The sequence below is a fragment of the Carcharodon carcharias genome (assembly GCF_017639515.1).
Source record: "Carcharodon carcharias isolate sCarCar2 chromosome 35 unlocalized genomic scaffold, sCarCar2.pri SUPER_35_unloc_8, whole genome shotgun sequence".
NCBI classification, from domain to species: domain Eukaryota; kingdom Metazoa; phylum Chordata; class Chondrichthyes; order Lamniformes; family Lamnidae; genus Carcharodon; species Carcharodon carcharias.
This window is the reverse complement of record NW_024470724.1, coordinates 540,425-562,008: the sequence shown is the minus strand read 5'-3', so window position 1 is coordinate 562,008 and position 21,584 is coordinate 540,425. Positions and strand designations below refer to the sequence as shown.

At 62.0% G+C, this 21,584-nt stretch overlaps 1 protein-coding gene across 1 annotated transcript in view; it reads right to left on the bottom strand.

Moving 5' to 3' along the window:
• Window positions 1-14,099: 14,099 nt before the first annotated feature.
• ssr4 (signal sequence receptor, delta) overlaps window positions 14,100-21,584 on the bottom strand; it is a 34,902-nt gene continuing 27,417 nt past the window's right edge. The window contains exon 6 of the mRNA XM_041181508.1: window positions 14,100-14,255. Coding sequence (XP_041037442.1) covers window positions 14,151-14,255 — 105 coding nt within the window. The 3' untranslated portion in view covers window positions 14,100-14,150. The remainder of the gene's footprint in view (window positions 14,256-21,584) is intronic.

Below are 21,584 nucleotides of genomic sequence, written 5' to 3'. Positions count from 1 at the left end.
CCCTCTGAGAATGTGTTTGAAAGAAAAGTTCACCAACAAAGAGGCTGATATGACTGACGTTCAGTTCTTCCAGAGGGGTGCTCATTGGGATAACTCTTCCGGGCCAGTTATAGAGGCTGGGCTTCAAGCTGGTCTCGCGGGAGATTCCTAACTGGCTCTACAAACGTGTTGGGCTGAAGCACTCGAAGCCTCGCGTAGAGTTGCCTATGATGAAAATGGATTTTTGAACACGACCCTGAGATCTGTCGCAAAAATTCAACCAGCTCTCCCACGTCCTTCCAGCGGCGAATTGATGCACCAGCCATACCTCGTCAGGGCCTACACAAGACTCCATTCTCGTATCGTGCCATTGCCCAGCCTCAAGGCGGGGGCCAATCACTTGATTAAAGCGCTCGGCGTGCTGGCCATACGCCTGACACCGGCCTCCCGAAGCTAATGCTCCCACTCGGAGCTCGATCCGGGCATGAAGGCTCCCAGCAGGACCACGGGAACCCTCCTGGGGTCCCCTCAAAGCATCCGCAAAGGGGTCAAGCATCCCCACCGACTCGCCGGAGACCCTGGCGACTGAACAGCGTGTGGAGAAGGTTCGCCCGGGGAAGGCACCGGGAGCGCTCCGCTGGGAATGTGCGGAGATGTCCAGGCATCGATGGGGGACAGCGGGGGAGTGGGGTGAGAAGATGGTAGCGGGGGAGGGGGAGGATGGTAGACTGGTGAGGTGGGAGAGGGGGTGCTGTTGGTAGCGTATGTAACTCTAAACAAACCCACCTACCCAACCCTTCAAGCACTACCTGCCCCGGCGCGTAGCAGAGTCCGCACGGGTCGCGTGCTGGACACCCTATCCAAGCCCCTCAAGCCAGCGCGGGTGCGAGGGAGATCCTCAGTCCCAAGGGACTGCCGGAAAAGGTTGACCCTTAACGCCCTCAGGCGCAGCGTTGGAGTGGGAAGGGAATACCGCCATGCCATTGGACGCCTGCGCCCCAAAAGCAAACTAGAAACAGCCGTACGGGTGGCACTGGGCTGTACACCAAGTGGTCAAACAGCTGATAGCAAAACCGATGCTACTGGTGGGAAACCCACCCGCGAGCTACTGGTTTTCCAGGTGTTTTTCTGTATCGCGGAGCCGGGACCCTGTCCTCTGTACAGACACACACTCACACACACACAGTCACTTCATTCCTCTCCCTGGCCACTGTCTGAGACGGAATCAACCTGCTCACAACCTCGGTGTGAGTTTTGACTCTGAGACAAGTCTCCGGCCTCATCTCTGCGCTGTCACGAACACCACCCGTCTCCACATCCGTAACCTCGCCTGGCTTCACCCACCGTCTCAGCTCATCGGCTGCTGAAGCCCTCGTCCATGCCTTTCTTCCCTCCAGACGTGACTATCCCAGCGCTCTCCCGGCTGCTCTCCCACGTTCTACCCTCCGGAAACTTCAGTTCCTCTGAAACTTGGCTGTCCGGCCATGTCCGACCTCGCGCCGAGTCCCGTTGACCCGTCACCCACTGCGCTCGCTGACCCACACCGGCTCCTGCTCTGGCAACATCCCAATTTTAAAATTCTCACCCGTGTTTCCAAATCCCTCCATGGCTCTCGGCACGTCCCTATCTCTGTAACCTCCTCCAGCCCCTACAACCCTCCCTACCTCTGTAACCTCCTCCAGTCCTACAACCCTCCCTATCTCTGTAACCTCCTCCAGTCCTACAACCCTCCCTATCTCTGTAACCTCCTCCAGCCCCTACAACCCTCCCTATCTCTGTAACCTCCTCCAGCCCCTTCAACCCTCCCTATCTCTGTAACCACCTCCAGCCCCTACACCCCTCCCTATCTCTGTAACCTCCTCCAGTCCTACAACCCTCCCTATCTCTGTAACCACCTCCAGCCCCTACAACCCTCCCTACCTCTGTAACCACCTCCAGCCCCGACACCCCTCCCTATCTCTGTAACCTCCTCCAGTCCTACAACCCTCCCTATCTCTGTAACCTCCTCCAGCCCCTACACCCCTCCCTATCCCTGTAACCTCCTCCAGCCCCTACACCCCTCCCTATGTCTGTAACCTCCTCCAACCCCTACAACCCTCCCTATCTCTGTAACCTCCTCCAGCCCCTACAACCCTCCCTATCTCTGTAACCTCCTCCAGCCCCTACACCCCTCCCTATCTCTGTAACCTCCTCCAGCCCCTACACCCCTCCCTATCTCTGTAACCTCCTCCAGTCACTACACCCCTCCCTATCTCTGTAACCTCCTCCAGCCCCTACACCCCTCCCTATCTCTGTAACCTCCTCCAGTCCTACAACCCTCCCTATCTCTGTAACCTCCTCCAGTCCTACACCCCTCCCTACCTCTGTAACCTCCTCCAGCCCCTACACCCCTCCCTATCTCTGTAACCTCCTCCAGCCCCTACACCCCTCCCTATCTCTGTAACCTCCTCCAGCCCCTACACCCCTCCCTATCTCTGTAACCTCCTCCAGCCCCTACACCCCTCCCTATCTCTGTAACCTCCTCCAGCCCCTACAAACCTCCCTACCTCTGTAACCACCTCCAGCCCCGACACCCCTCCCTATCTCTGTAACCTCCTCCAGCACCTACACCCCTCACTATCTCTGTAACCTCCTCCAGCCCCGACAACCCTCCCTATCTCTGTAACCTCCTCCAGCCCCTACACCCCTCCCTATCTCAGTAACCTCCTCCAACCCCTACACCCCTCCACATCTCTGTAACCTCTTCCAGCCCCTACAACCCTCCCTATCTCAGTAACCTCCTCCAGCCCCTATGACCCTCCCTATCTCTGTAACCTCCTCCAGCCCTTACAACCCTCCCTATCTCTGTAACCTCCTCCAGCCCCTACACCCCTCCCTATCTCTGTAACCTCCTCCAGCCCCTACAACCCTCCCTATCTCAGTAACCTCCTCCAGCCCCTATGACCCTCCCTATCTCTGTAACCTCCTCCAGCCCCTACAACCCTCCCTATCTCTGTAACCTCCTCCAGCCCCTACAACCCTCCCTATCTCTGTAACCTCCTCCAGCCCCTACAACCCTCCCTATCTCAGTAACCTCCTCCAGCCCCTACAACCCGCCCTATCTCTGTAACCTCCTCCAGCCCCTACACCCCTCCACATCTCTGTAACCTCTTCCAGCCCCTACAACCTCCCTATCTCAGTAACCTCCTCCAGCCCCTATGACCCTCCCTATCTCTGTAACCTCCTCCAGCCCCTACAACCCTCCCTATCTCTGTAACCTCCTCCAGCCCCTACAACCCTCCCTATCTCTGTAACCTCCTCCAGCCCCTACAACCCTCCCTATCTCAGTAACCTCCTCCAGCCCCTACAACCCTCCCTATCTCTGTAACCTCCTCCAGCCCCTACAACCCTCCCTATCTCTGTAAACTCCTCCAGCCCCTACAACCCTCTCTATCACTGTAACCTCCTCCAGCCCCTTCACCCCTCCCTATCTCTGTAACCTCCTCCAGCCCCTACAACCCTCCCTATCTCTGTAATCTCCTCCAGCCCCTACAACCCTCCCTATCTCTGTAACCTCCTCCAGCCCCTACAACCCTCCCTATTTCTGTAACCTCCTACAACCCCTACACCCCTCCCTATCTCTGTAACCTCCTCCAGCCCCTACAACCCTATCTCTGTAAACTCCTCCAGCCCCTACAACCCTCCCTATCGCTGTAACCTCCTCCAGCCCCTACAACACTCCCTATCTCTGTAACCTCCTACAACCCTCCGAGATCTCTGCGCTCCTCCAATTCCGGCCTCTCGAGCATCCCCCGATTCCCATCGCTCCACCATTGGCGGCCGTGCCTTCAGCTGCCTGGGGGGGGCCTTGAGCTCTGGAATTCACTCCCTAAACCTCTCCCTCTCCATCTCTCTCTCTCCTCCTTTAAGACGCTCCTTAAAGACCGACCTCCTTGACCAAGCTCTTGGTCGTCTGTTCCTAATATCTCCCTATGCGGCTTTGGGGGGGGGGTGGGGGCCATGCTTGGTTTTGTAAAGGCCCTTGTGAGGCGCCGTGACATTATAGGCGCCACACAAATTCAAGTTGTTGTCGGTCCCCTGTGCTCTTCGACAGACGAACCTTCTCTGTTCCTGGTTTGATGGAGGTGGTCGCCTCAGTGGTCACTGGGAGGAGGGAGGCTGCACCCACCCCCCCCCCACCCCAAAGAACGGTGAGCTGGGATAGCGTTGAGGGTTACGGTCAAAGGTCAGTCGGAACCACGTGCCCTTTGGGGGAGGAGTCAAAGGTCACGAACCTCTCGACCCTACCCTGACCTCAGTTGGATTTCCGGGCCAGAGGTCGCGTTGTTCCATTAAGACTCAATCACGCCAAAAAGGCCCCGGAACCTTCCAGAACGAACGTGTTTCTGAAGAGTTAACAACTCCAAGCTACGCTGCCAGTTTCCAAACCGCCCCCCTACCCCCACTGTATAAAGACCTAGCCGGTCAAGGGGGCCTCCGGCCATTGGCGGTTGTCGGTGAGATCTTTCTGTGCACAAAATGGCCACCGCCTTGCCCAGCACGGCAACGGGAGGGGGGGCGAGGGCCGGGCTTCAAACAAGGGTGAAGGACCCTCGATTGGCCGTGTGGGCGGGGCTCCGGGGACACGATTCCTTCCCTTCCTTTCCGGGTGACCTCTCTTTGGCCACCTCGGCCCACGACATGAACAGCCAGCGGCCGCATTTTGTCCTCCATTCTTGACAACAGGCCAGGTCCTGATCCAAAGCCACTTCCCCTCCCCTCTCCGCCCGTCCACCCACCCCGCACCCACCCACCCAACCCGCACCCACGAGGTCGCCCGTGGCAAGGGGTGGAAGGGATGTTAACGATGCGCGGGGTGGGTGCGCTAAGTCACGGAACATTCCGGACCACCACGCCCACCTGCCCGAATACGCGAGGGACAGGATCCAGTCGTTACCATTCGACTGAAGTGGCCTTTCCTCCTTCATTCCTCACCCGACGACGACTTCAAAGCGCTTGCCCCTTTAAATATCCCATAATATTCGTCGGGGGAAGGGGACTGTTTCGTGTTTGGCGGGGTGGTGTTGGGGGGGGGTGACCCCTGGGGCTTTGTAAGATATGTATAATGGCGGTTTTGTCGATTAAAGCTGTTTCTATTTCACCACATGAGTTTAAGATTTAATTCTGAGCAGCTGTCGAGGTTGGTTGGACCTAGATTGCTCTGCAAGGTGGAGCTGAAAGGACAGTTCGGTGTGACTGGGAACACAAACAGTTCCCCCGGTAATCCGGGACCCGCTCCTTCCTGATAAATTATTCAATTCAGGCCCCATTCCGATTGTACACAATCCCAACAGATCCAAACCCCTTCTCGTTCACTCCCACTGTCCACAATCCCAATGGCCCCAAACCCCTTCCCATTCACATCCACTGTCCACAATCCCCATGGACCCAAACCCCTTTCCGTTCACTCCCACTGTCCACAATCCCAATGGACCCAAACCCCTTCTCGTTCACTCCCACTGTCCACAATCCCAATGGACCCAAACCCCTTCCCGTTCACTCCCACTGTACACAATCCCAACGGACCCAAACCCCTTCCCGTTCACTCCCACTGTACACAATCCCAACGGACCCAAACCACTTCCCGTTCACTCCCACTGTACACAATCCCAATGGACCCAAACCTCTTCCCGTTCACTCCCACTGTACACAATCCCAACGGACCCAAACCACTTCCCGTTCACTCCCACTGTACACAATCCCAACGGACCCAAACCCCTTCCCGTTCATTCTCACTGTCCACAATCCCAATGGACCCAAACCCTTTCCCGTTCACTCCCACTGTACACAATCCCAATGGACCCAAACCCTTTCCCGTTCACTCCCACTGTCCACAATCCCAATGGACCCAAACCCTTTCCCGTTCACATCCACTGTCCACAATCCCAATGGACCCAAACCCCTTCCCGTTCAGTCCCACTGTCCACAATCCCAATGGACACAAACCCCTTCCCGTTCACTACCACTGTACACAATCCAAATGGACCCAAACTCCTTCTCGTTCACTCCCACTGTCCACAATCCTAATCGTCCCAAACCCCTTCCCGTTCACTCCCACTGTACACAATCCCAATGTTCCCGAACCCCTTCCCATTCACTCCCACTGTCCACAATCCTAATCGTCCCAAACCCCTTCCCGTTCACTCCCACTGTACACAATCCCAATGTTCCCGAACCCCTTCCCATTCACTCCCACTGTCCACAATCCTAATCGTCCCAAACCCCTTCCCGTTCACTCCCACTGTACACAATCCCAATGTTCCCGAACCCCTTCCCATTCACTCCCACTGTCCACAATCCCAATGTTCCCAAACCCCTTCCCGTTCACTCCCACCGTACAGAATACGTACAGAATTTGCTCTGCTCGCCTATCTTACTGTGCTACCCGGGCGCGATGGGTAAAGCTTGTGTGACCAAAACGAGAGGGGCACAGAGGTGGCAGGAAAACCTGAGGCTGAAGCGAATCGGCAAACGCTTAGCGTCAGTGCCCTCCACGGCCCTCACTCCCCCACCCCCGCAGCGACTTATGAGCGAAGGTTGTTTATTTGTGAAGTGCTGTGCCCTGACAGGACAGTTTTTGGGAAGTTGCCAGGCAGTTCTGTCTCTCTGTCTCTCTCTCGACATATATCTCCGTCTTCATCGCTGCCAATCTGGTCAAACTGGTCCTTCCAGGTGCTCCCAGGCCTGCCTTGGCACGTGCCTGGTAGGTGCTGCAACACGCGCAGCGTGCCAGGGAGCCGGGGAGGGAGGGAGGGAGGGAGGGCAGATGGTCCCCTCCTGCGATAGTAGCGGCCGGTCAGCCAGGAAGGCGGACGATGGCTGGTGGAGGAGGGCGGAGCTGGGATGGAGTGGCGAGGCCTTATGCGGCCAAATAGCAGGCTGTCGCTCGGCCGATGACGGAGGGTTTTAGTTTTCGAAGCCTAGTCATCGTTGTACGGCGCGGGGCGGCGGACTTGCAAGACGCCCGAAAGGATCAACGTGGCGCCGGCTCAGGTTCTCAGTTTTAATCGTGGTAGGTGGACGGGGCAAATATTGGCACCAGGGAGAACTTCCCCCACCCTCCCCCCCCCACACCCCCGCCCTTCCAGCAAGGGTTGTCACCCGAAACACGGTGCCTCCAACTATGTGGCACTCCCTGAGCACTGACCCTCCGACAGTGCGGCGCTCCCTCAGCACTGACCCTCCGACAGTGCGGCGCTCCCTGAGCACTGACCCTCCCACAGTGCGGCGCTCCCTCAGCGCTGACCCTCCCACAGTGCGGCGCTCCCTCAGCACTGACCCTCCGACAGTGCGGCACTCCCTCGGCATTGACCCTCCCACAGTGCGGCGCACCCTCAGCACTGACCCTCCCACAGTGCGGCGCTCCCTCAGCACTGACCCTCCGACAGTGCGGCACTCCCTCGGCATTGACCCTCCCACAGTGCGGCGCTCCCTCAGCATTGACCCTCCGACAGTGCGGCGCTCCCTCAGCATTGACCCTCCGACAGTGCGGCGCTCCCTCAGCACTGACCCTCCGACAGTGCGGCGCTCCCTCAGCACTGACCCTCCGACAGTGCGGCGCTCCCTCAGCACTGACCCTCCCACAGTGCGGCGCTCCCTCGGCACTGACCCTCCCACAGTGCGGCGCTCCCTCGGCACTGACCCTCCGACAGTGCGGCGCTCCCTCGGCATTGACCCTCCCACAGTGCGGCGCTCCCTCGGCATTGACCCTCCCACAGTGCGGCGCTCCCTCGGCATTGACCCTCCCACAGTGCGGCGCTCCCTCAGCGCTGACCCTCCGACAGTGCGGCGCTCCCTCAGCGTTGACTCTCCCATAGTGCGGCGCTCCCTCAGCACTGACCCACCGACAGTGCGGAGCTCCCTCAGCGCTGACCCTCCGACAGTGCGGCGCTCCCTCAGCGCTGACCCTCCCACAGTGCGGCGCTCCCTCAGCACTGACCCTCCGACAGTGCAGCGCTCCCTCAGCGCTGACCCTCCCACAGTGCGGCGCTCCCTCAGCGCTGACCCTCCCACAGTGCAGCGCTCCCTCAGCGCTGACCCTCCCACAGTCCGGCACTCTCACTGGGTGGTTGGTTGTGACAGAGGGGAGTGGGCGGTGTGAAGTCAGGGAGAGGGAGAGGGAGAGGCAGGGAGGCTTTCCAGAACAAGGGCGTGCCTGATCATAGATCCTAACCCTGTGTGAATCTAATTGTTTCAGGAAGCACAGAGCCGGGGGGCAGACAGCTGCACGCACCACACCCATCACTCTGAGCAAGACAGGCATCTCTCAGCCACAAGATATTAATCTCAGTTTTAGTGTGCATGTGTGCAAAAACTAATCACTTCAAAGGCTGCCATGGACAGGACGTGTCCTGCTTCCACCCACCCCCGAGGGAATACCTGTGCCCTGTGCAGACACGCCACCTCTCATCCTGGAAGGGAAACTGCTCCCTGCCTCTTGCAGCATCGCTCGCTCCCCAGCCCAGCTCTGCCCCCACCCTCCCCCCCGCTTAAAAGCCGATTCCTGGTGAGCAGCACTTACTGCCCGTCCCATAAGGAGGCGGCGGTGAGCTGCCTGCCTGAACTGCGAGCAGTCCCTGAGGCACGCTCGCGGTACTGTGAGGTGGGGTTGGAGCGGTGGTGGTGAGTGCTTCACACAGAGTAAGCCGGTCTGAGGCAGCACCCAACCCCCACACCATGCCCCCCCACCCCCGATTTACCATCTCGCCATTTTCTCCATCTGGCGGTGGGGGGTTTCTGAACTCCAAACCGTTGTTATCTAGAACCGCCGCCAGCACGTCGCTGTCAGCCCAGCTTAGACCCGCCCAGCGCAACATCCACACCGCTCTCTCTCCCTGCCTGTCTCCCCGCTCCTGCTGTCTTTGTCGGTATCAGTGTGTCAAGTTTGTGTGCGAGTGTGTGCGCGAGCGTGTGAATGCATGAGGCGGGATGTGAGCATGCCGGGGTGTGAGAGTGTGCATGAGGGTGGATATAAGTGTGCACGGTTGGTGTGAGAGTGTGTGGGTGTGTGTGAGTGCTTGGGTGTGCATGAGGGTGGATGTGAGTGTGTGTGAGTGCGTGGGTGTGCATGAGGGTGGATATGAGTGTGCGTGGGTGTGTGTGAATGCATGGGTGTGTGTGAGTGCGTGGGCGTGCATGACGGTGGATGTGAGTGTGCGTGGGTGTGCATGAGGGTGGATATGAATGTGCATGGGTGTGCATGAGGGTGGATATGAGTGTGCATGGGTGTGAGAGAGTGCATGGGTGTGCATGAGGGTGGATGTGAGTGTGCGTGGGCATGTGAGAGTGCATGGGTGTGCATGAGGGTGGATCTGAGTGTGCGTGACTGTGCGTGGGTGTGCATGAGGCTGGATGTGTCAGTGCTCGGGTTTTTGGGTTGCGTGGGTGTGCATGAGGGTGGATGTGAGTGTGCGTGGGTGTGAGAGAGTGCGTGGCGTGACAGAGTGCGTGGGCGTGACAGCGTGCGTGGGCGTGAGAGAGTGCGTGGGCGTGAGAGAGTGCGTGGGCGTGACAGAGTGCGTGGGCGTGACAGAGTGCGTGGGCGTGACAGAGTGCGTGAGCGTGACAGAGTGCGTGGGCGTGACAGAGTGCGTGGGCGTGACAGAGTGCGTGGGCGTGACAGAGTGCGTGGCCGTGACAAAGTGCGTGGGCGTGACAGAGTGCGTGGGTGTGAGAGAGTGCGTGGCGTGACAGAGTGCGTGGGTGTGAGAGAGTGCGCGGTGTGAGAGAGTGCGCGATGTGAGAGAGTGCGCGATGTGAGAGAGTGCGCGGTGTGAGAGAGTGCGCGGTGTGAGAGAGTGCGCGGTGAGAGAGAGTGCGCGGTGTGAGAGTACGTGGGTGTGAGAGAGTGCGTGGGTGTGAGAGAGTGCGTGGCGTGACAGAGTGTACGTGGGTGTGAGAGAGTGCGTGGGTGTGAGAGAGTGCGTGGCGTGACAGAGTGCGTGGGTGTGAGAGTGCGCGGTGTGAGAGAGTGCGCGGTGTGAGAGAGTGCGCGGTGTGAGTGCGCGGTGTGAGAGAGTGCGCGGTGTGAGAGTGCACGGTGTGAGAGTGCGCGGTGTGAGAGAGTGCGCGGGTGTGAGAGACTGCGCGGGTGTGACAGAGTGCGTGGGTGTGAGAGAGTGCGTGGGTGTGAGAGAGTGCGTGGGTGTGAGAGAGTGCGTGGTGTGAGAGAGTGCGTGGGTGTGAGAGTGCGCGGTATGAGAGAGTGCGCGGTGTGAGAGAGTGCGCGGTGTGAGAGAGTGCGCGGTGTGAGAGAGTGCGCGGGTGTGAGAGAGTGCGCGGGTGTGAGAGAGTGCGCGGTGTGAGAGTGCGCGGTGTGAGAGTGCGCGGTGTGAGAGTGCGCGGGTGTGAGAGAGTGCGCGGGTGTGAGAGAGTGCACGGGTGTGAGAGAGTGCGTGGGTGTGAGAGAGTGCGTGGGTGTGAGAGAGTGCGCGGGTGTGAGAGTGTGTGTGGGTGTGCATGAAGGTGGATGTGAGAGTGCGTGGGTGTCTGTGAGGTTGGATGTGAGAGTGCTTGGGTTTTTGGGTTGTGTGGGTGTGCATGAGGGTGGATGTGAGTGTGCATGGGTGTGTGTAAGTGCGTGGGTGTGCATGAGGGTGGATGTGAGTGTGTGTGTGTGTGGGTGTGCATGAGGGTGGATGCGAGTGTGCGTGGGTATGAGAGAGTGCGTGGGTGTGAGAGAGTGCGTGGGTGTGAGAGAGTGCGTGGGTGTGAGAGAGTGCGTGGGTGTGAGAGAGTGCGTGGGTGTGCATGAGGGTGGATGCGAGTGTGCGTGGGTGTGAGAGTGCATGGGTGTGCATGAGGGTGGATGTGTGGGTGTGTGTGAGCACACATGTGTAACAGTGAGTGTATGTGTGTGAAGGTGCGTCAGTGGCTGAGTGTGTGTACGAGTGTGAGTGCACCAGGATGCGAGTGAATGAGTGTGTTAATGTGTCAGTGCATCTCAGTTTGTGCATGTGCCCGAGAGTGCGTATGTGTAATGTATGTGAGTACATCAGGTTGCAAGTGTGACAGAAAGTGTGTGTGTGTGTGTGTGTGTGTGTGTGAATGAATGGCAGTGTGGACAGGAATGGACTCCATGTGAATACACACCATGGTTGAACAGGCTGCACAGCCCAAGTTACAAGCCAAACCCCCTCTCACACACAGCGCCCACCAAACCCCCTCTCACGCACAGCGCCCACCAAACCCCCTCTCGCACACAGCGCCCACCAAACCCCCTCTCGCACACAGCGCCCACCAAACCCTCTCTCGCACACAGCGCCCACCAAACCCTCTCTCGCACACAGCACCCACCAAACCCCCTCTCGCACACAGCGCCCACCAAACCCCCTCTCGCACACAGCGCCCACCAAACCCCCTCTCGCGCACAGCGCCCACCAAACCCCCTCTCACGCACAGCGCCCACCAAACCCCCTCTCGCACACAGATCCCACCAAATCCCCCCTCGCACACAGTCCCTCTCTCTCAGGCAGATATCTGTACACTGGCTGGTGTCTCTCAGTCCCTCTCTCTCAGGGAGATATCTGTACACTGACTGGTGTCTCTCAGTCCCCTCTCTCTCGGAGATATCTGTACTCTGACTGGTGTCTCTCAGTCCCCCCTCTCAGCGAGATATCTGTACACTGACTGGTGTCTCTCAGTCCTCTCTCTCTCAGGGAGATATCTGTACATTGACTGGCATCTCTCAGTCCCCTCTCTCTCAGGGAGATATCTGTACACTGACTGGTGTCTCTCAGTCCCCCCTCTGTCTCTCAGGGAGATATCTGTACACTGACTGGTGTCTCCCAGTCCCTGTCTCTCAGGGAGATATCTGTACACTGACTGGTGTCTCTCAGTACCCTCTCCCACAGGGAGATATCTGTACACTGGCTGGTGTCTCTCAGTCCTCTCTCTCTCTCAGGGAGATATCTGTACACTGACTGGTGTCTCTCAGTCCCTTCTCTCTCTCAGGGAGATATCTATACACTGACTGGTGTCTCTCAGTCCCCTCTCTCTCAGGGAGATATCTGTACACTGGTGTCTCTCAGTCCCTCTCTCTCTCAGGGAGTTATCTATACACTGACTGGTATGTCTCAGTCCCCTCTCTCTCTCAGGGAGATATCTGTACACTGACTGGTGTCTTTCAGTCCCCTCTCAGGGAGATATCTGTACACTGACTGGTATGTCTCAGTCCCCTCTCTCTCTCTGGGAGATATCTGTACACTGACTGGTGTCTCTCAGTCCCCTCTCTCTCAGGGAGATATCTATACACTGACTGGTATGTCTCAGTCCCCTCTCTCTCTCAGGGAGATATCTGTACACTGACTGGTGTCTTTCAGTCCCCTCTCTCTCAGGGAGATATCTGTACACTGACTGGTATGTCTCAGTCCCCTCTCTCTCTCTGGGAGATATCTGTACACTGGTGTCTCTCAGTCCCCTCTCTCTCAGGGAGATATCTGTACACTGACTGGTGTCTCTCAGTCCCCTCTCTCTCAGGGAGATATCTGTACACTGGCTGGTGTCTCTCAGTCCCCTCTCTCTCTCTCAGGGAGATATCTGTACACTGACTGGTGTCTCCCAGTCCCTCTCTCTCAGGGAGATATCTGTACACTGACTGGTGTCTCCCAGTCCCTCTCTCTCAGGGAGATATCTGTACACTGACTGGTGTCTCTCTGTCCCTCTCTCTCAGGGAGATATCTGTACACTGGCTGGTGTCTCTCAGTCCCCTCTCTCTCTCTCAGGGAGATATCTGTACACTGACTAGTGTCTCCCAGTCCCTCTCTCTCAGGGAGATATCTGTACACTGACGGGTGTTTCTCAGTCCCCTCTCTCTCTCTCTCAGGGAGATATCTGTACACTGACTGGTGTCTCTCAGTCCCTCTCTCAGGGAGATATCTGTACACTGACTGGTGTCTCTCAGTGCCCTCTCTCTCAGGGAGATATCTGTACACTGACTGTTGTCTTTCAGTCCCTCTCTCAGGGAGATATCTGTACACTGACTGGTGTCTCTCAGTGCCCTCTCTCTCAGGGAGATAACTGTACACTGACTGTTGTCTCTCAGTCCCTCTCTCAGGGAGATATCTGTACACTGACTGGTGTCCCTCAGTCCCCTCTCTCTCTCTCAGGGAGATATCTGTACACTGACGGGTGTTTCTCAGTCCCCTCTCTCTCTCTCAGGGAGATATCTGTACACTGACTGGTGGCTCTCAGTCCCTCTCTCAGGGAGATATCTGTACACTGACTGGTGTCTCTCAGTGCCCTCTCTCTCAGGGAGATATCTGTACACTGACTGTTTTCTCTCAGTCCCTCTCTCAGGGAGATATCTGTACACTGACTGGTGTCTCTCAGTGCCCTCTCTCTCAGGGAGATAACTGTACACTGACTGTTGTCTCTCAGTCCCTCTCTCAGGGAGATATCTGTACACTGACTGGTGTCCCTCAGTCCCCTCTCTCTCTCTCAGGGAGATATCTGTACACTGACTGGTGTCTCTCAGTCCCCTCTCTCTCTCTCAGGGAGATATCTGCACACTGACTGGTGTCTCTCAGTCCCCTCTCTCTCTCTCAGGGAGATATCTGCACACTGTGGAACCCCTGCAATGATGTCCTGGAGCTGAGATGACAGACCTCCAACAACCACAACCATCTTCCTTTGGTATGACTCCAACCAATAGAGAGGTTTTCCCCTGATTTCCATTGACTCCAGTTTTGCTGGGGCTCACTGATGCCACACTCGGCCAAATGCTGCCTCGATGTCAAGGGCACTCACTCCCACATCCCTGTGCAAGATGACAGAATAACGCAAGCACTTTCCAGAACAGGGACTAGGGGGGGAGGGGGGAGAGAGAGACAGAGAATAAATCAAATGCGCCTTTGGTGAGACAGCACGGTCAGGGTGGGCTGAACGGCCTCCTTCTGTGCCGTGCGATTCGAGAAAGAGACACCTCAGCAATGGCGCGACGTGATCATGACAAAGCGATAGGATCAAACCCAGCTGTAGAAAAGTTATTTTATTAAACATCATCCCCTGCATCTGCTTCCGCCTCCGCTCCTCTGGGTCCCACTCCGTGGGTCTTCAGCCCGGCCCCAGGCCAGGGACCACCCCCCCCACCCCCCAACCCCACACCGCTCTGGGCCCCTCCCTGGGTCTGTCCATCAGGCCTGGATGGTACTTTTCGCCCTGAAGGCCAGATAGTAGACCAGCAAACCCATCGCCGCGGCAACCACTTCCGTCGCGACCCAAGGTCCACTCCATGCTCCCTGAGGGTGAGGGGGGGGGGGGCACAAAGAAGAGAAATCAGAGAAATTAAAGTTACATTGGGACGAGGTAACAGCGAACGTAACATATCCATGCGCGCCGGCACCCCCGCTTCACCCTGAAACATGCAGAGGGGGCCATGAGGGCAAAGAGGGGGCAGGATAGGCCCGAGGGCGTGTGCGTGGGGGGGTTGGGAGTGGGCCGAGAGCACGCGTATGATTGGGAGGGGGGGTGGGGAGGAGAGAGCGCGCGCCGGAGGAAGGGAAGAGAGAGCGTGCGCCAGAGGAAGGGGAGAGAGAGAGAGCACCGGAGGAGGGGAAGAGATAGAGAGAGAGCGCGCCGGAGGAAGGGGAGAGAGAGAGCGCGCTGGAGGAAGGGGAGAGAGAGAGCGCGCCGGAGGAGGGAAAGAGAGAGAGAGAGCACGCCGGAGGAAGGGGAGAGAGAGAGCGCGCCAGAGGAAGGGGAGAGAGAGAGCGCGCCGGAGGAAGGGGAGAGAGAGAGCGCGCCGGAGGAAGGGGAGAGAGAGAGCGCGCCGGAGGAGGGAAAGAGAGAGAGAGAGCGCGCCGGAGGAAGGGGAGAGAGAGAGCGCGCCAGAGGAGGGGAAGAGAGAGAGAGAGAGCACCGGAGGAAGGGGAGAGAGACAGCGCGCCGGAGGAGGGGAAGAGAGAGAGAGAGCGTGCCGGAGGAAGGGGAGAGAGAGAGCGCGCCGGAGGAAGGGGAGAGAGAGCGCGCGCCGGAGGAAGGGGAGAGAGAGAGCGCGCCGGAGGAAGGGGAGAGAGAGAGAGAGCGCCGGAGGAAGGGGAGAGAGAGAGAGAGCACCGGAGGAGGGGAGAGAGAGAGAGAGAGAGCGCTGGAGGAGGGGAAGAGAGAGAGAGAACGCCGGAGAAGGGGAAGAGACAGAGAGAGCGCGCCGGAGGAAGGGGAGAGAGAGAGCGCGCCGGAGGAAGGGGAGAGAGAGAGCGCGCCGGAGGAAGGGGAGAGAGAGAGCGCGCCGGAGGAAGGGGAGAGAGAGAGCGCGCCGGAGGAAGGGGAGAGAGAGAGCGCGCCGGAGGAAGGGAAGAGAGAGAGCGCGCCGGAGGTGGGGAAGAGAGAGAGCGCGCCGGAGGAAGGGGAGAGAGAGAGCGCGCCGGAGGAGGGGAAGAGAGAGAGAGAGCACGCCGGAGGAGGGGGAGAGAGAGCGCGCCGGAGAGGGGAGAGAGAGCGCCGGAGGAGGGGAAGAGAGAGAGAGAGCGCGCTGGAGGGGAAGAGAGAGAGAGCACCAGAGGAGGGGAAGAGAGAGAGCGCCGGAGGAGGGGAAGAGAGAGAGAGAACACGCTGGAGGAGGGGAAGAGAGAGAGCGCGAGTGTCAAGGGGGAAGAGAGAGAGAGAGCACACCGGAGGAAGGGGAGAGAGAGCGTGCCGGAGGAGGGGAAGAGAGAGAGAGAGCGCACCGGAGGAAGGGGAGAGAGAGAACGCGCCGGATGAAGGGGAGAGAGAGAGCTCGCCGGATGAAGGGGAGAGAGAGAGCTCGCCGGAGGAAGGGGAGAGAGAGAGCTCGCCGGAGGAAGGGGAGAGAGAGAGCGCCGGAGAGGGGAGAGAGAGCATCGGAGGAGGGGAAGAGAGAGAGAGAGCGCACGCCGGAGGAGGGGAAGAGAGAGAGAGAGCGCACGCCGGAGGAGGGCAAGAGAGAGAGAGAGCGCACGCCGGAGGAGGGGAAGAGAGAGCGCACGCCGGAGGAGAGGAAGAGAGAGCGCACGCCGGAGGAGGGCAAGAGAGAGCGCACGCCGGAGGAGGGCAAGAGAGAGCGCACGCCGGAGGAGGGCAAGAGAGAGCGCACGCCGGAGGAGGGCAAGAGAGAGCGCACGCCGGAGGAGGGCAAGAGAGAGCGCACGCCGGAGGAGGGCAAGAGAGAGCGCACGCCGGAGGAGGGCAAGAGAGAGCGCACGCCGGAGGAGGGCAAGAGAGAGCGCACGCCGGAGGAGGGCAAGAGAGAGCGCACGCCGGAGGAGGGCAAGAGAGAGCGCACGCCGGAGGAGGGCAAGAGAGAGCGCACGCCGGAGGAGGGCAAGAGAGAGCGCCACGCCGGAGGAGGGCAAGAGAGAGCGCACGCCGGAGGAGGGCAAGAGAGAGCGCACGCCGGAGGAGGGCAAGAGAGAGCGCACGCCGGAGGAGGGCAAGAGAGAGCGCACGCCGGAGGAGGGCAAGAGAGAGCGCACGCCGGAGGAGGGCAAGAGAGAGCGCACGCCGGAGGAGGGCAAGAGAGAGCGCACGCCGGAGGAGGGCAAGAGAGAGCGCACGCCGGAGGAGGGCAAGAGAGAGCGCACGCCGGAGGAGGGCAAGAGAGAGCGCACGCCGGAGGAGGGCAAGAGAGAGCGCACGCCGGAGGAGGGCAAGAGAGAGCGCACGCCGGAGGAGGGCAAGAGAGAGCGCACGCCGGAGGAGGGCAAGAGAGAGCGCACGCCGGAGGAGGGCAAGAGAGAGCGCACGCCGGAGGAGGGCAAGAGAGAGCGCACGCCGGAGGAGGGCAAGAGAGAGCGCACGCCGGAGGAGGGCAAGAGAGAGCGCACGCCGGAGGAGGGCAAGAGAGAGCGCACGCCGGAGGAGGGCAAGAGAGAGCGCACGCCGGAGGAGGGCAAGAGAGAGCGCACGCCGGAGGAGGGCAAGAGAGAGCGCACGCCGGAGGAGGGCAAGAGAGAGCGCACGCCGGAGGAGGGCAAGAGAGAGCGCACGCCGGAGGAGGGCAAGAGAGAGCGCACGCCGGAGGAGGGCAAGAGAGAGCGCACGCCGGAGGAGGGCAAGAGAGAGCGCACGCCGGAGGAGGGCAAGAGAGAGCGCACGCCGGAGGAGGGCAAGAGAGAGCGCACGCCGGAGGAGGGCAAGAGAGAGCGCACGCCGGAGGAGGGCAAGAGAGAGCGCACGCCGGAGGAGGGCAAGAGAGAGCGCACGCCGGAGGAGGGCAAGAGAGAGCGCACGCCGGAGGAGGGCAAGAGAGAGCGCACGCCGGAGGAGGGCAAGAGAGAGCGCACGCCGGAGGAGGGCAAGAGAGAGCGCACGCCGGAGGAGGGCAAGAGAGAGCGCACGCCGGAGGAGGGCAAGAGAGAGCGCACGCCGGAGGAGGGCAAGAGAGAGCGCACGCCGGAGGAGGGCAAGAGAGAGCGCACGCCGGAGGAGGGCAAGAGAGAGCGCACGCCGGAGGAGGGCAAGAGAGAGCGCACGCCGGAGGAGGGCAAGAGAGAGCGCACGCCGGAGGAGGGCAAGAGAGAGCGCACGCCGGAGGAGGGCAAGAGAGAGCGCACGCCGGAGGAGGGCAAGAGAGAGCGCACGCCGGAGGAGGGCAAGAGAGAGCGCACGCCGGAGGAGGGCAAGAGAGAGCGCACGCCGGAGGAGGGCAAGAGAGAGCGCACGCCGGAGGAGGGCAAGAGAGAGCGCACGCCTGAGGAGGGCAAGAGAGAGCGCACGCCGGAGGAGGGCAAGAGAGAGCGCACGCCGGAGGAGGGCAAGAGAGAGCGCACGCCGGAGGAGGGCAAGAGAGAGCGCACGCCGGAGGGCGGGCAAGAGAGAGCGCACGCCGGAGGAGGGCAAGAGAGAGCGCACGCCGGAGGAGGGCAAGAGAGAGCGCACGCCGGAGGGAGGGCAAGAGAGAGCGCACGCCGGAGGAGGGCAAGAGAGAGCGCACGCCGGAGGGCGGGCAAGAGAGAGCGCACGCCGGAGGAGGGCAAGAGAGAGCGCACGCCGGAGGAGGGCAAGAGAGAGCGCACGCCGGAGGGCGGGCAAGAGAGAGCGCACGCCGGAGGAGGGCAAGAGAGAGCGCACGCCGGAGGAGGGCAAGAGAGAGCGCACGCCGGAGGAGGGCAAGAGAGAGCGCACGCCGGAGGAGGGCAAGAGAGAGCGCACGCCGGAGGAGGGCAAGAGAGAGCGCACGCCGGAGGAGGGCAAGAGAGAGCGCACGCCGGAGGAGGGCAAGAGAGAGCGCACGCCGGAGGAGGGCAAGAGAGAGCGCACGCCGGAGGAGGGCAAGAGAGAGCGCACGCCGGAGGAGGGCAAGAGAGAGCGCACGCCGGAGGAGGGCAAGAGAGAGCGCACGCCGGAGGAGGGCAAGAGAGAGCGCACGCCGGAGGAGGGCAAGAGAGAGCGCACGCCGGAGGAGGGCAAGAGAGAGCGCACGCCGGAGGAGGGCAAGAGAGAGCGCACGCCGGAGGAGGGCAAGAGAGAGCGCACGCCGGAGGAGGGCAAGAGAGAGCGCACGCCGGAGGAGGGCAAGAGAGAGCGCACGCCGGAGGAGGGCAAGAGAGAGCGCACGCCGGAGGAGGGCAAGAGAGAGCGCACGCCGGAGGAGGGCAAGAGAGAGCGCACGCCGGAGGAGGGCAAGAGAGAGCGCACGCCGGAGGAGGGCAAGAGAGAGCGCACGCCGGAGGAGGGCAAGAGAGAGCGCACGCCGGAGGAGGGCAAGAGAGAGCGCACGCCGGAGGAGGGCAAGAGAGAGCGCACGCCGGGGGAGGGCAAGAGAGAGCGCACGCCGGGGGAGGGCAAGAGAGAGCGCACGCCGGGGGAGGGCAAGAGAGAGCGCACGCCGGGGGAGGGCAAGAGAGAGCGCACGCCGGGGGAGGGCAAGAGAGAGCGCACGCCGGGGGAGGGCAAGAGAGAGCGCACGCCGGGGGAGGGCAAGAGAGAGCGCACGCCGGGGGAGGGCAAGAGAGAGCGCACGCCGGGGGAGGGCAAGAGAGAGCGCACGCCGGGGGAGGGCAAGAGAGAGCGCACGCCGGGGGAGGGCAAGAGAGAGCGCACGCCGGGGGAGGGCAAGAGAGAGCGCACGCCGGGGGAGGGCAAGAGAGAGCGCACGCCGGGGGAGGGCAAGAGAGAGCGCACGCCGGGGGAGGGCAAGAGAGAGCGCACGCCGGGGGAGGGCAAGAGAGAGCGCACGCCGGGGGAGGGCAAGAGAGAGCGCACGCCGGGGGAGGGCAAGAGAGAGCGCACGCCGGGGGAGGGCAAGAGAGAGCGCACGCCGGGGGAGGGCAAGAGAGAGCGCACGCCGGGGGAGGGCAAGAGAGAGCGCACGCCGGGGGAGGGCAAGAGAGAGCGCACGCCGGGGGAGGGCAAGAGAGAGCGCACGCCGGGGGAGGGCAAGAGAGAGCGCACGCCGGGGGAGGGCAAGAGAGAGCGCACGCCGGGGGAGGGCAAGAGAGAGCGCACGCCGGGGGAGGGCAAGAGAGAGCGCACGCCGGGGGAGGGCAAGAGAGAGCGCACGCCGGGGGAGGGCAAGAGAGTGCGCACGCCGGGGGAGGGCAAGAGAGAGCGCACGCCGGGGGAGGGCAAGAGAGAGCGCACGCCGGGGGAGGGCAAGAGAGAGCGCACGCCGGGGGAGGGCAAGAGAGAGCGCACGCCGGGGGAGGGCAAGAGAGAGCGCACGCCGGGGGAGGGCAAGAGAGAGCGCACGCCGGGGGAGGGCAAGAGAGAGCGCACGCCGGGGGAGGGCAAGAGAGAGCGCACGCCGGGGGAGGGCAAGAGAGAGCGCACGCCGGGGGAGGGCAAGAGAGAGCGCACGCCGGGGGAGGGCAAGAGAGAGCGCACGCCGGGGGAGGGCAAGAGAGAGCGCACGCCGGGGGAGGGCAAGAGAGAGCGCACGCCGGGGGAGGGCAAGAGAGAGCGCACGCCGGGGGAGGGCAAGAGAGAGCGCACGCCGGGGGAGGGCAAGAGAGAGCGCACGCCGGGGGAGGGCAAGAGAGAGCGCACGCCGGGGGAGGGCAAGAGAGAGCGCACGCCGGGGGAGGGCAAGAGAGAGCGCACGCCGGAGGAGGGCAAGAGAGAGCGCACGCCGGAGGAGGGCAAGAGAGAGCGCACGCCGGGGGAGGGCAAGAGAGAGCGCACGCCGGAGGAGGGCAAGAGAGAGCGCACGCCGGGGGAGGGCAAGAGAGAGCGCACGCCGGGGGAGGGCAAGAGAGAGCGCACGCCGGAGGAGGGCAAGAGAGAGCGCACGCCGGGGGAGGGCAAGAGAGAGCGCACGCCGGAGGAGGGCAAGAGAGAGCGCACGCCGGAGGAGGGCAAGAGAGAGCGCACGCCGGAGGAGGGCAAGAGAGAGCGCACGCCGGAGGAGGGCAAGAGAGAGCGCACGCCGGAGGAGGGCAAGAGAGAGCGCACGCCGGAGGAGGGCAAGAGAGAGCGCACGCCGGAGGAGGGCAAGAGAGAGCGCACGCCGGAGGAGGGCAAGAGAGAGCGCACGCCGGAGGAGGGCAAGAGAGAGCGCACGCCGGAGGAGGGCAAGAGAGAGCGCACGCCGGGGGAGGGCAAGAGAGAGCGCACGCCGGAGGAGGGCAAGAGAGAACGCACGCCGGGGGAGGGCAAGAGAGAGCGCACGCCGGAGGAGGGCAAGAGAGAGCGCACGCCGGGGGAGGGCAAGAGAGAGCGCACGCCGGAGGAGGGCAAGAGAGAGCGCACGCCGGGGAGGGCAAGAGAGAGCGCACGCCGGGGGAGGGCAAGAGAGAGCGCACGCCGGGGGAGGGCAAGAGAGAGCGCACGCCGGGGGAGGGCAAGAGAGAGCGCACGCCGGGGGAGGGCAAGAGAGAGCGCACGCCGGGGGAGGGCAAGAGAGAGCGCACGCCGGGGGAGGGCAAGAGAGAGCGCACGCCGGGGGAGGGCAAGAGAGAGCGCACGCCGGGGGAGGGCAAGAGAGAGCGCACGCCGGGGGAGGGCAAGAGAGAGCGCACGCCGGGGGAGGGCAAGAGAGAGCGCACGCCGGGGGAGGGCAAGAGAGAGCGCACGCCGGGGGATGGCAAGAGAGAGCGCACGCCGGGGGAGGGCAAGAGAGAGCGCACGCCGGGGGAGGGCAAGAGAGAGCGCACGCCGGGGGAGGGCAAGAGAGAGCGCACGCCGGGGGAGGGCAAGAGAGAGCGCACGCCGGAGGAGGGCAAGAGAGAGCGCACGCCGGAGGAGGGCAAGGGAGAGCGCACGCCGGGGGAGGGCAAGGGAGATCGCACGCCGGAGGAGGGCAAGGGAGAGCGCACGCCGGAGGAGGGCAAGGGAGAGCGCACGCCGGGGGAGGGCAGGAGAGAGAGCGCCGGGGGAGGGCAAGAGAGAGAGCGCCGGGGGAGGGCAAGAGAGAGAGCGCCGGGGGAGGGCAAGAGAGAGAGCGCCGGGGGAGAGCAAGAGAGAGAGCGCCGGGGGAGGGCAAGAGAGAGAGCGCCGGGGGAGGGCATGAGAGAGAGCGCCGGGGGAGGGCAAGAGAGAGAGCGCCGGGGGAGGGCAAGAGAGAGAGCGCCGGGGGAGGGCAAGACAGAGAGCGCCGGGGGAGAGCAAGAGAGAGAGCGCCGGGGGAGGGCATGAGAGAGAGCGCCGGGGGAGGGCAAGAGAGAGAGCGC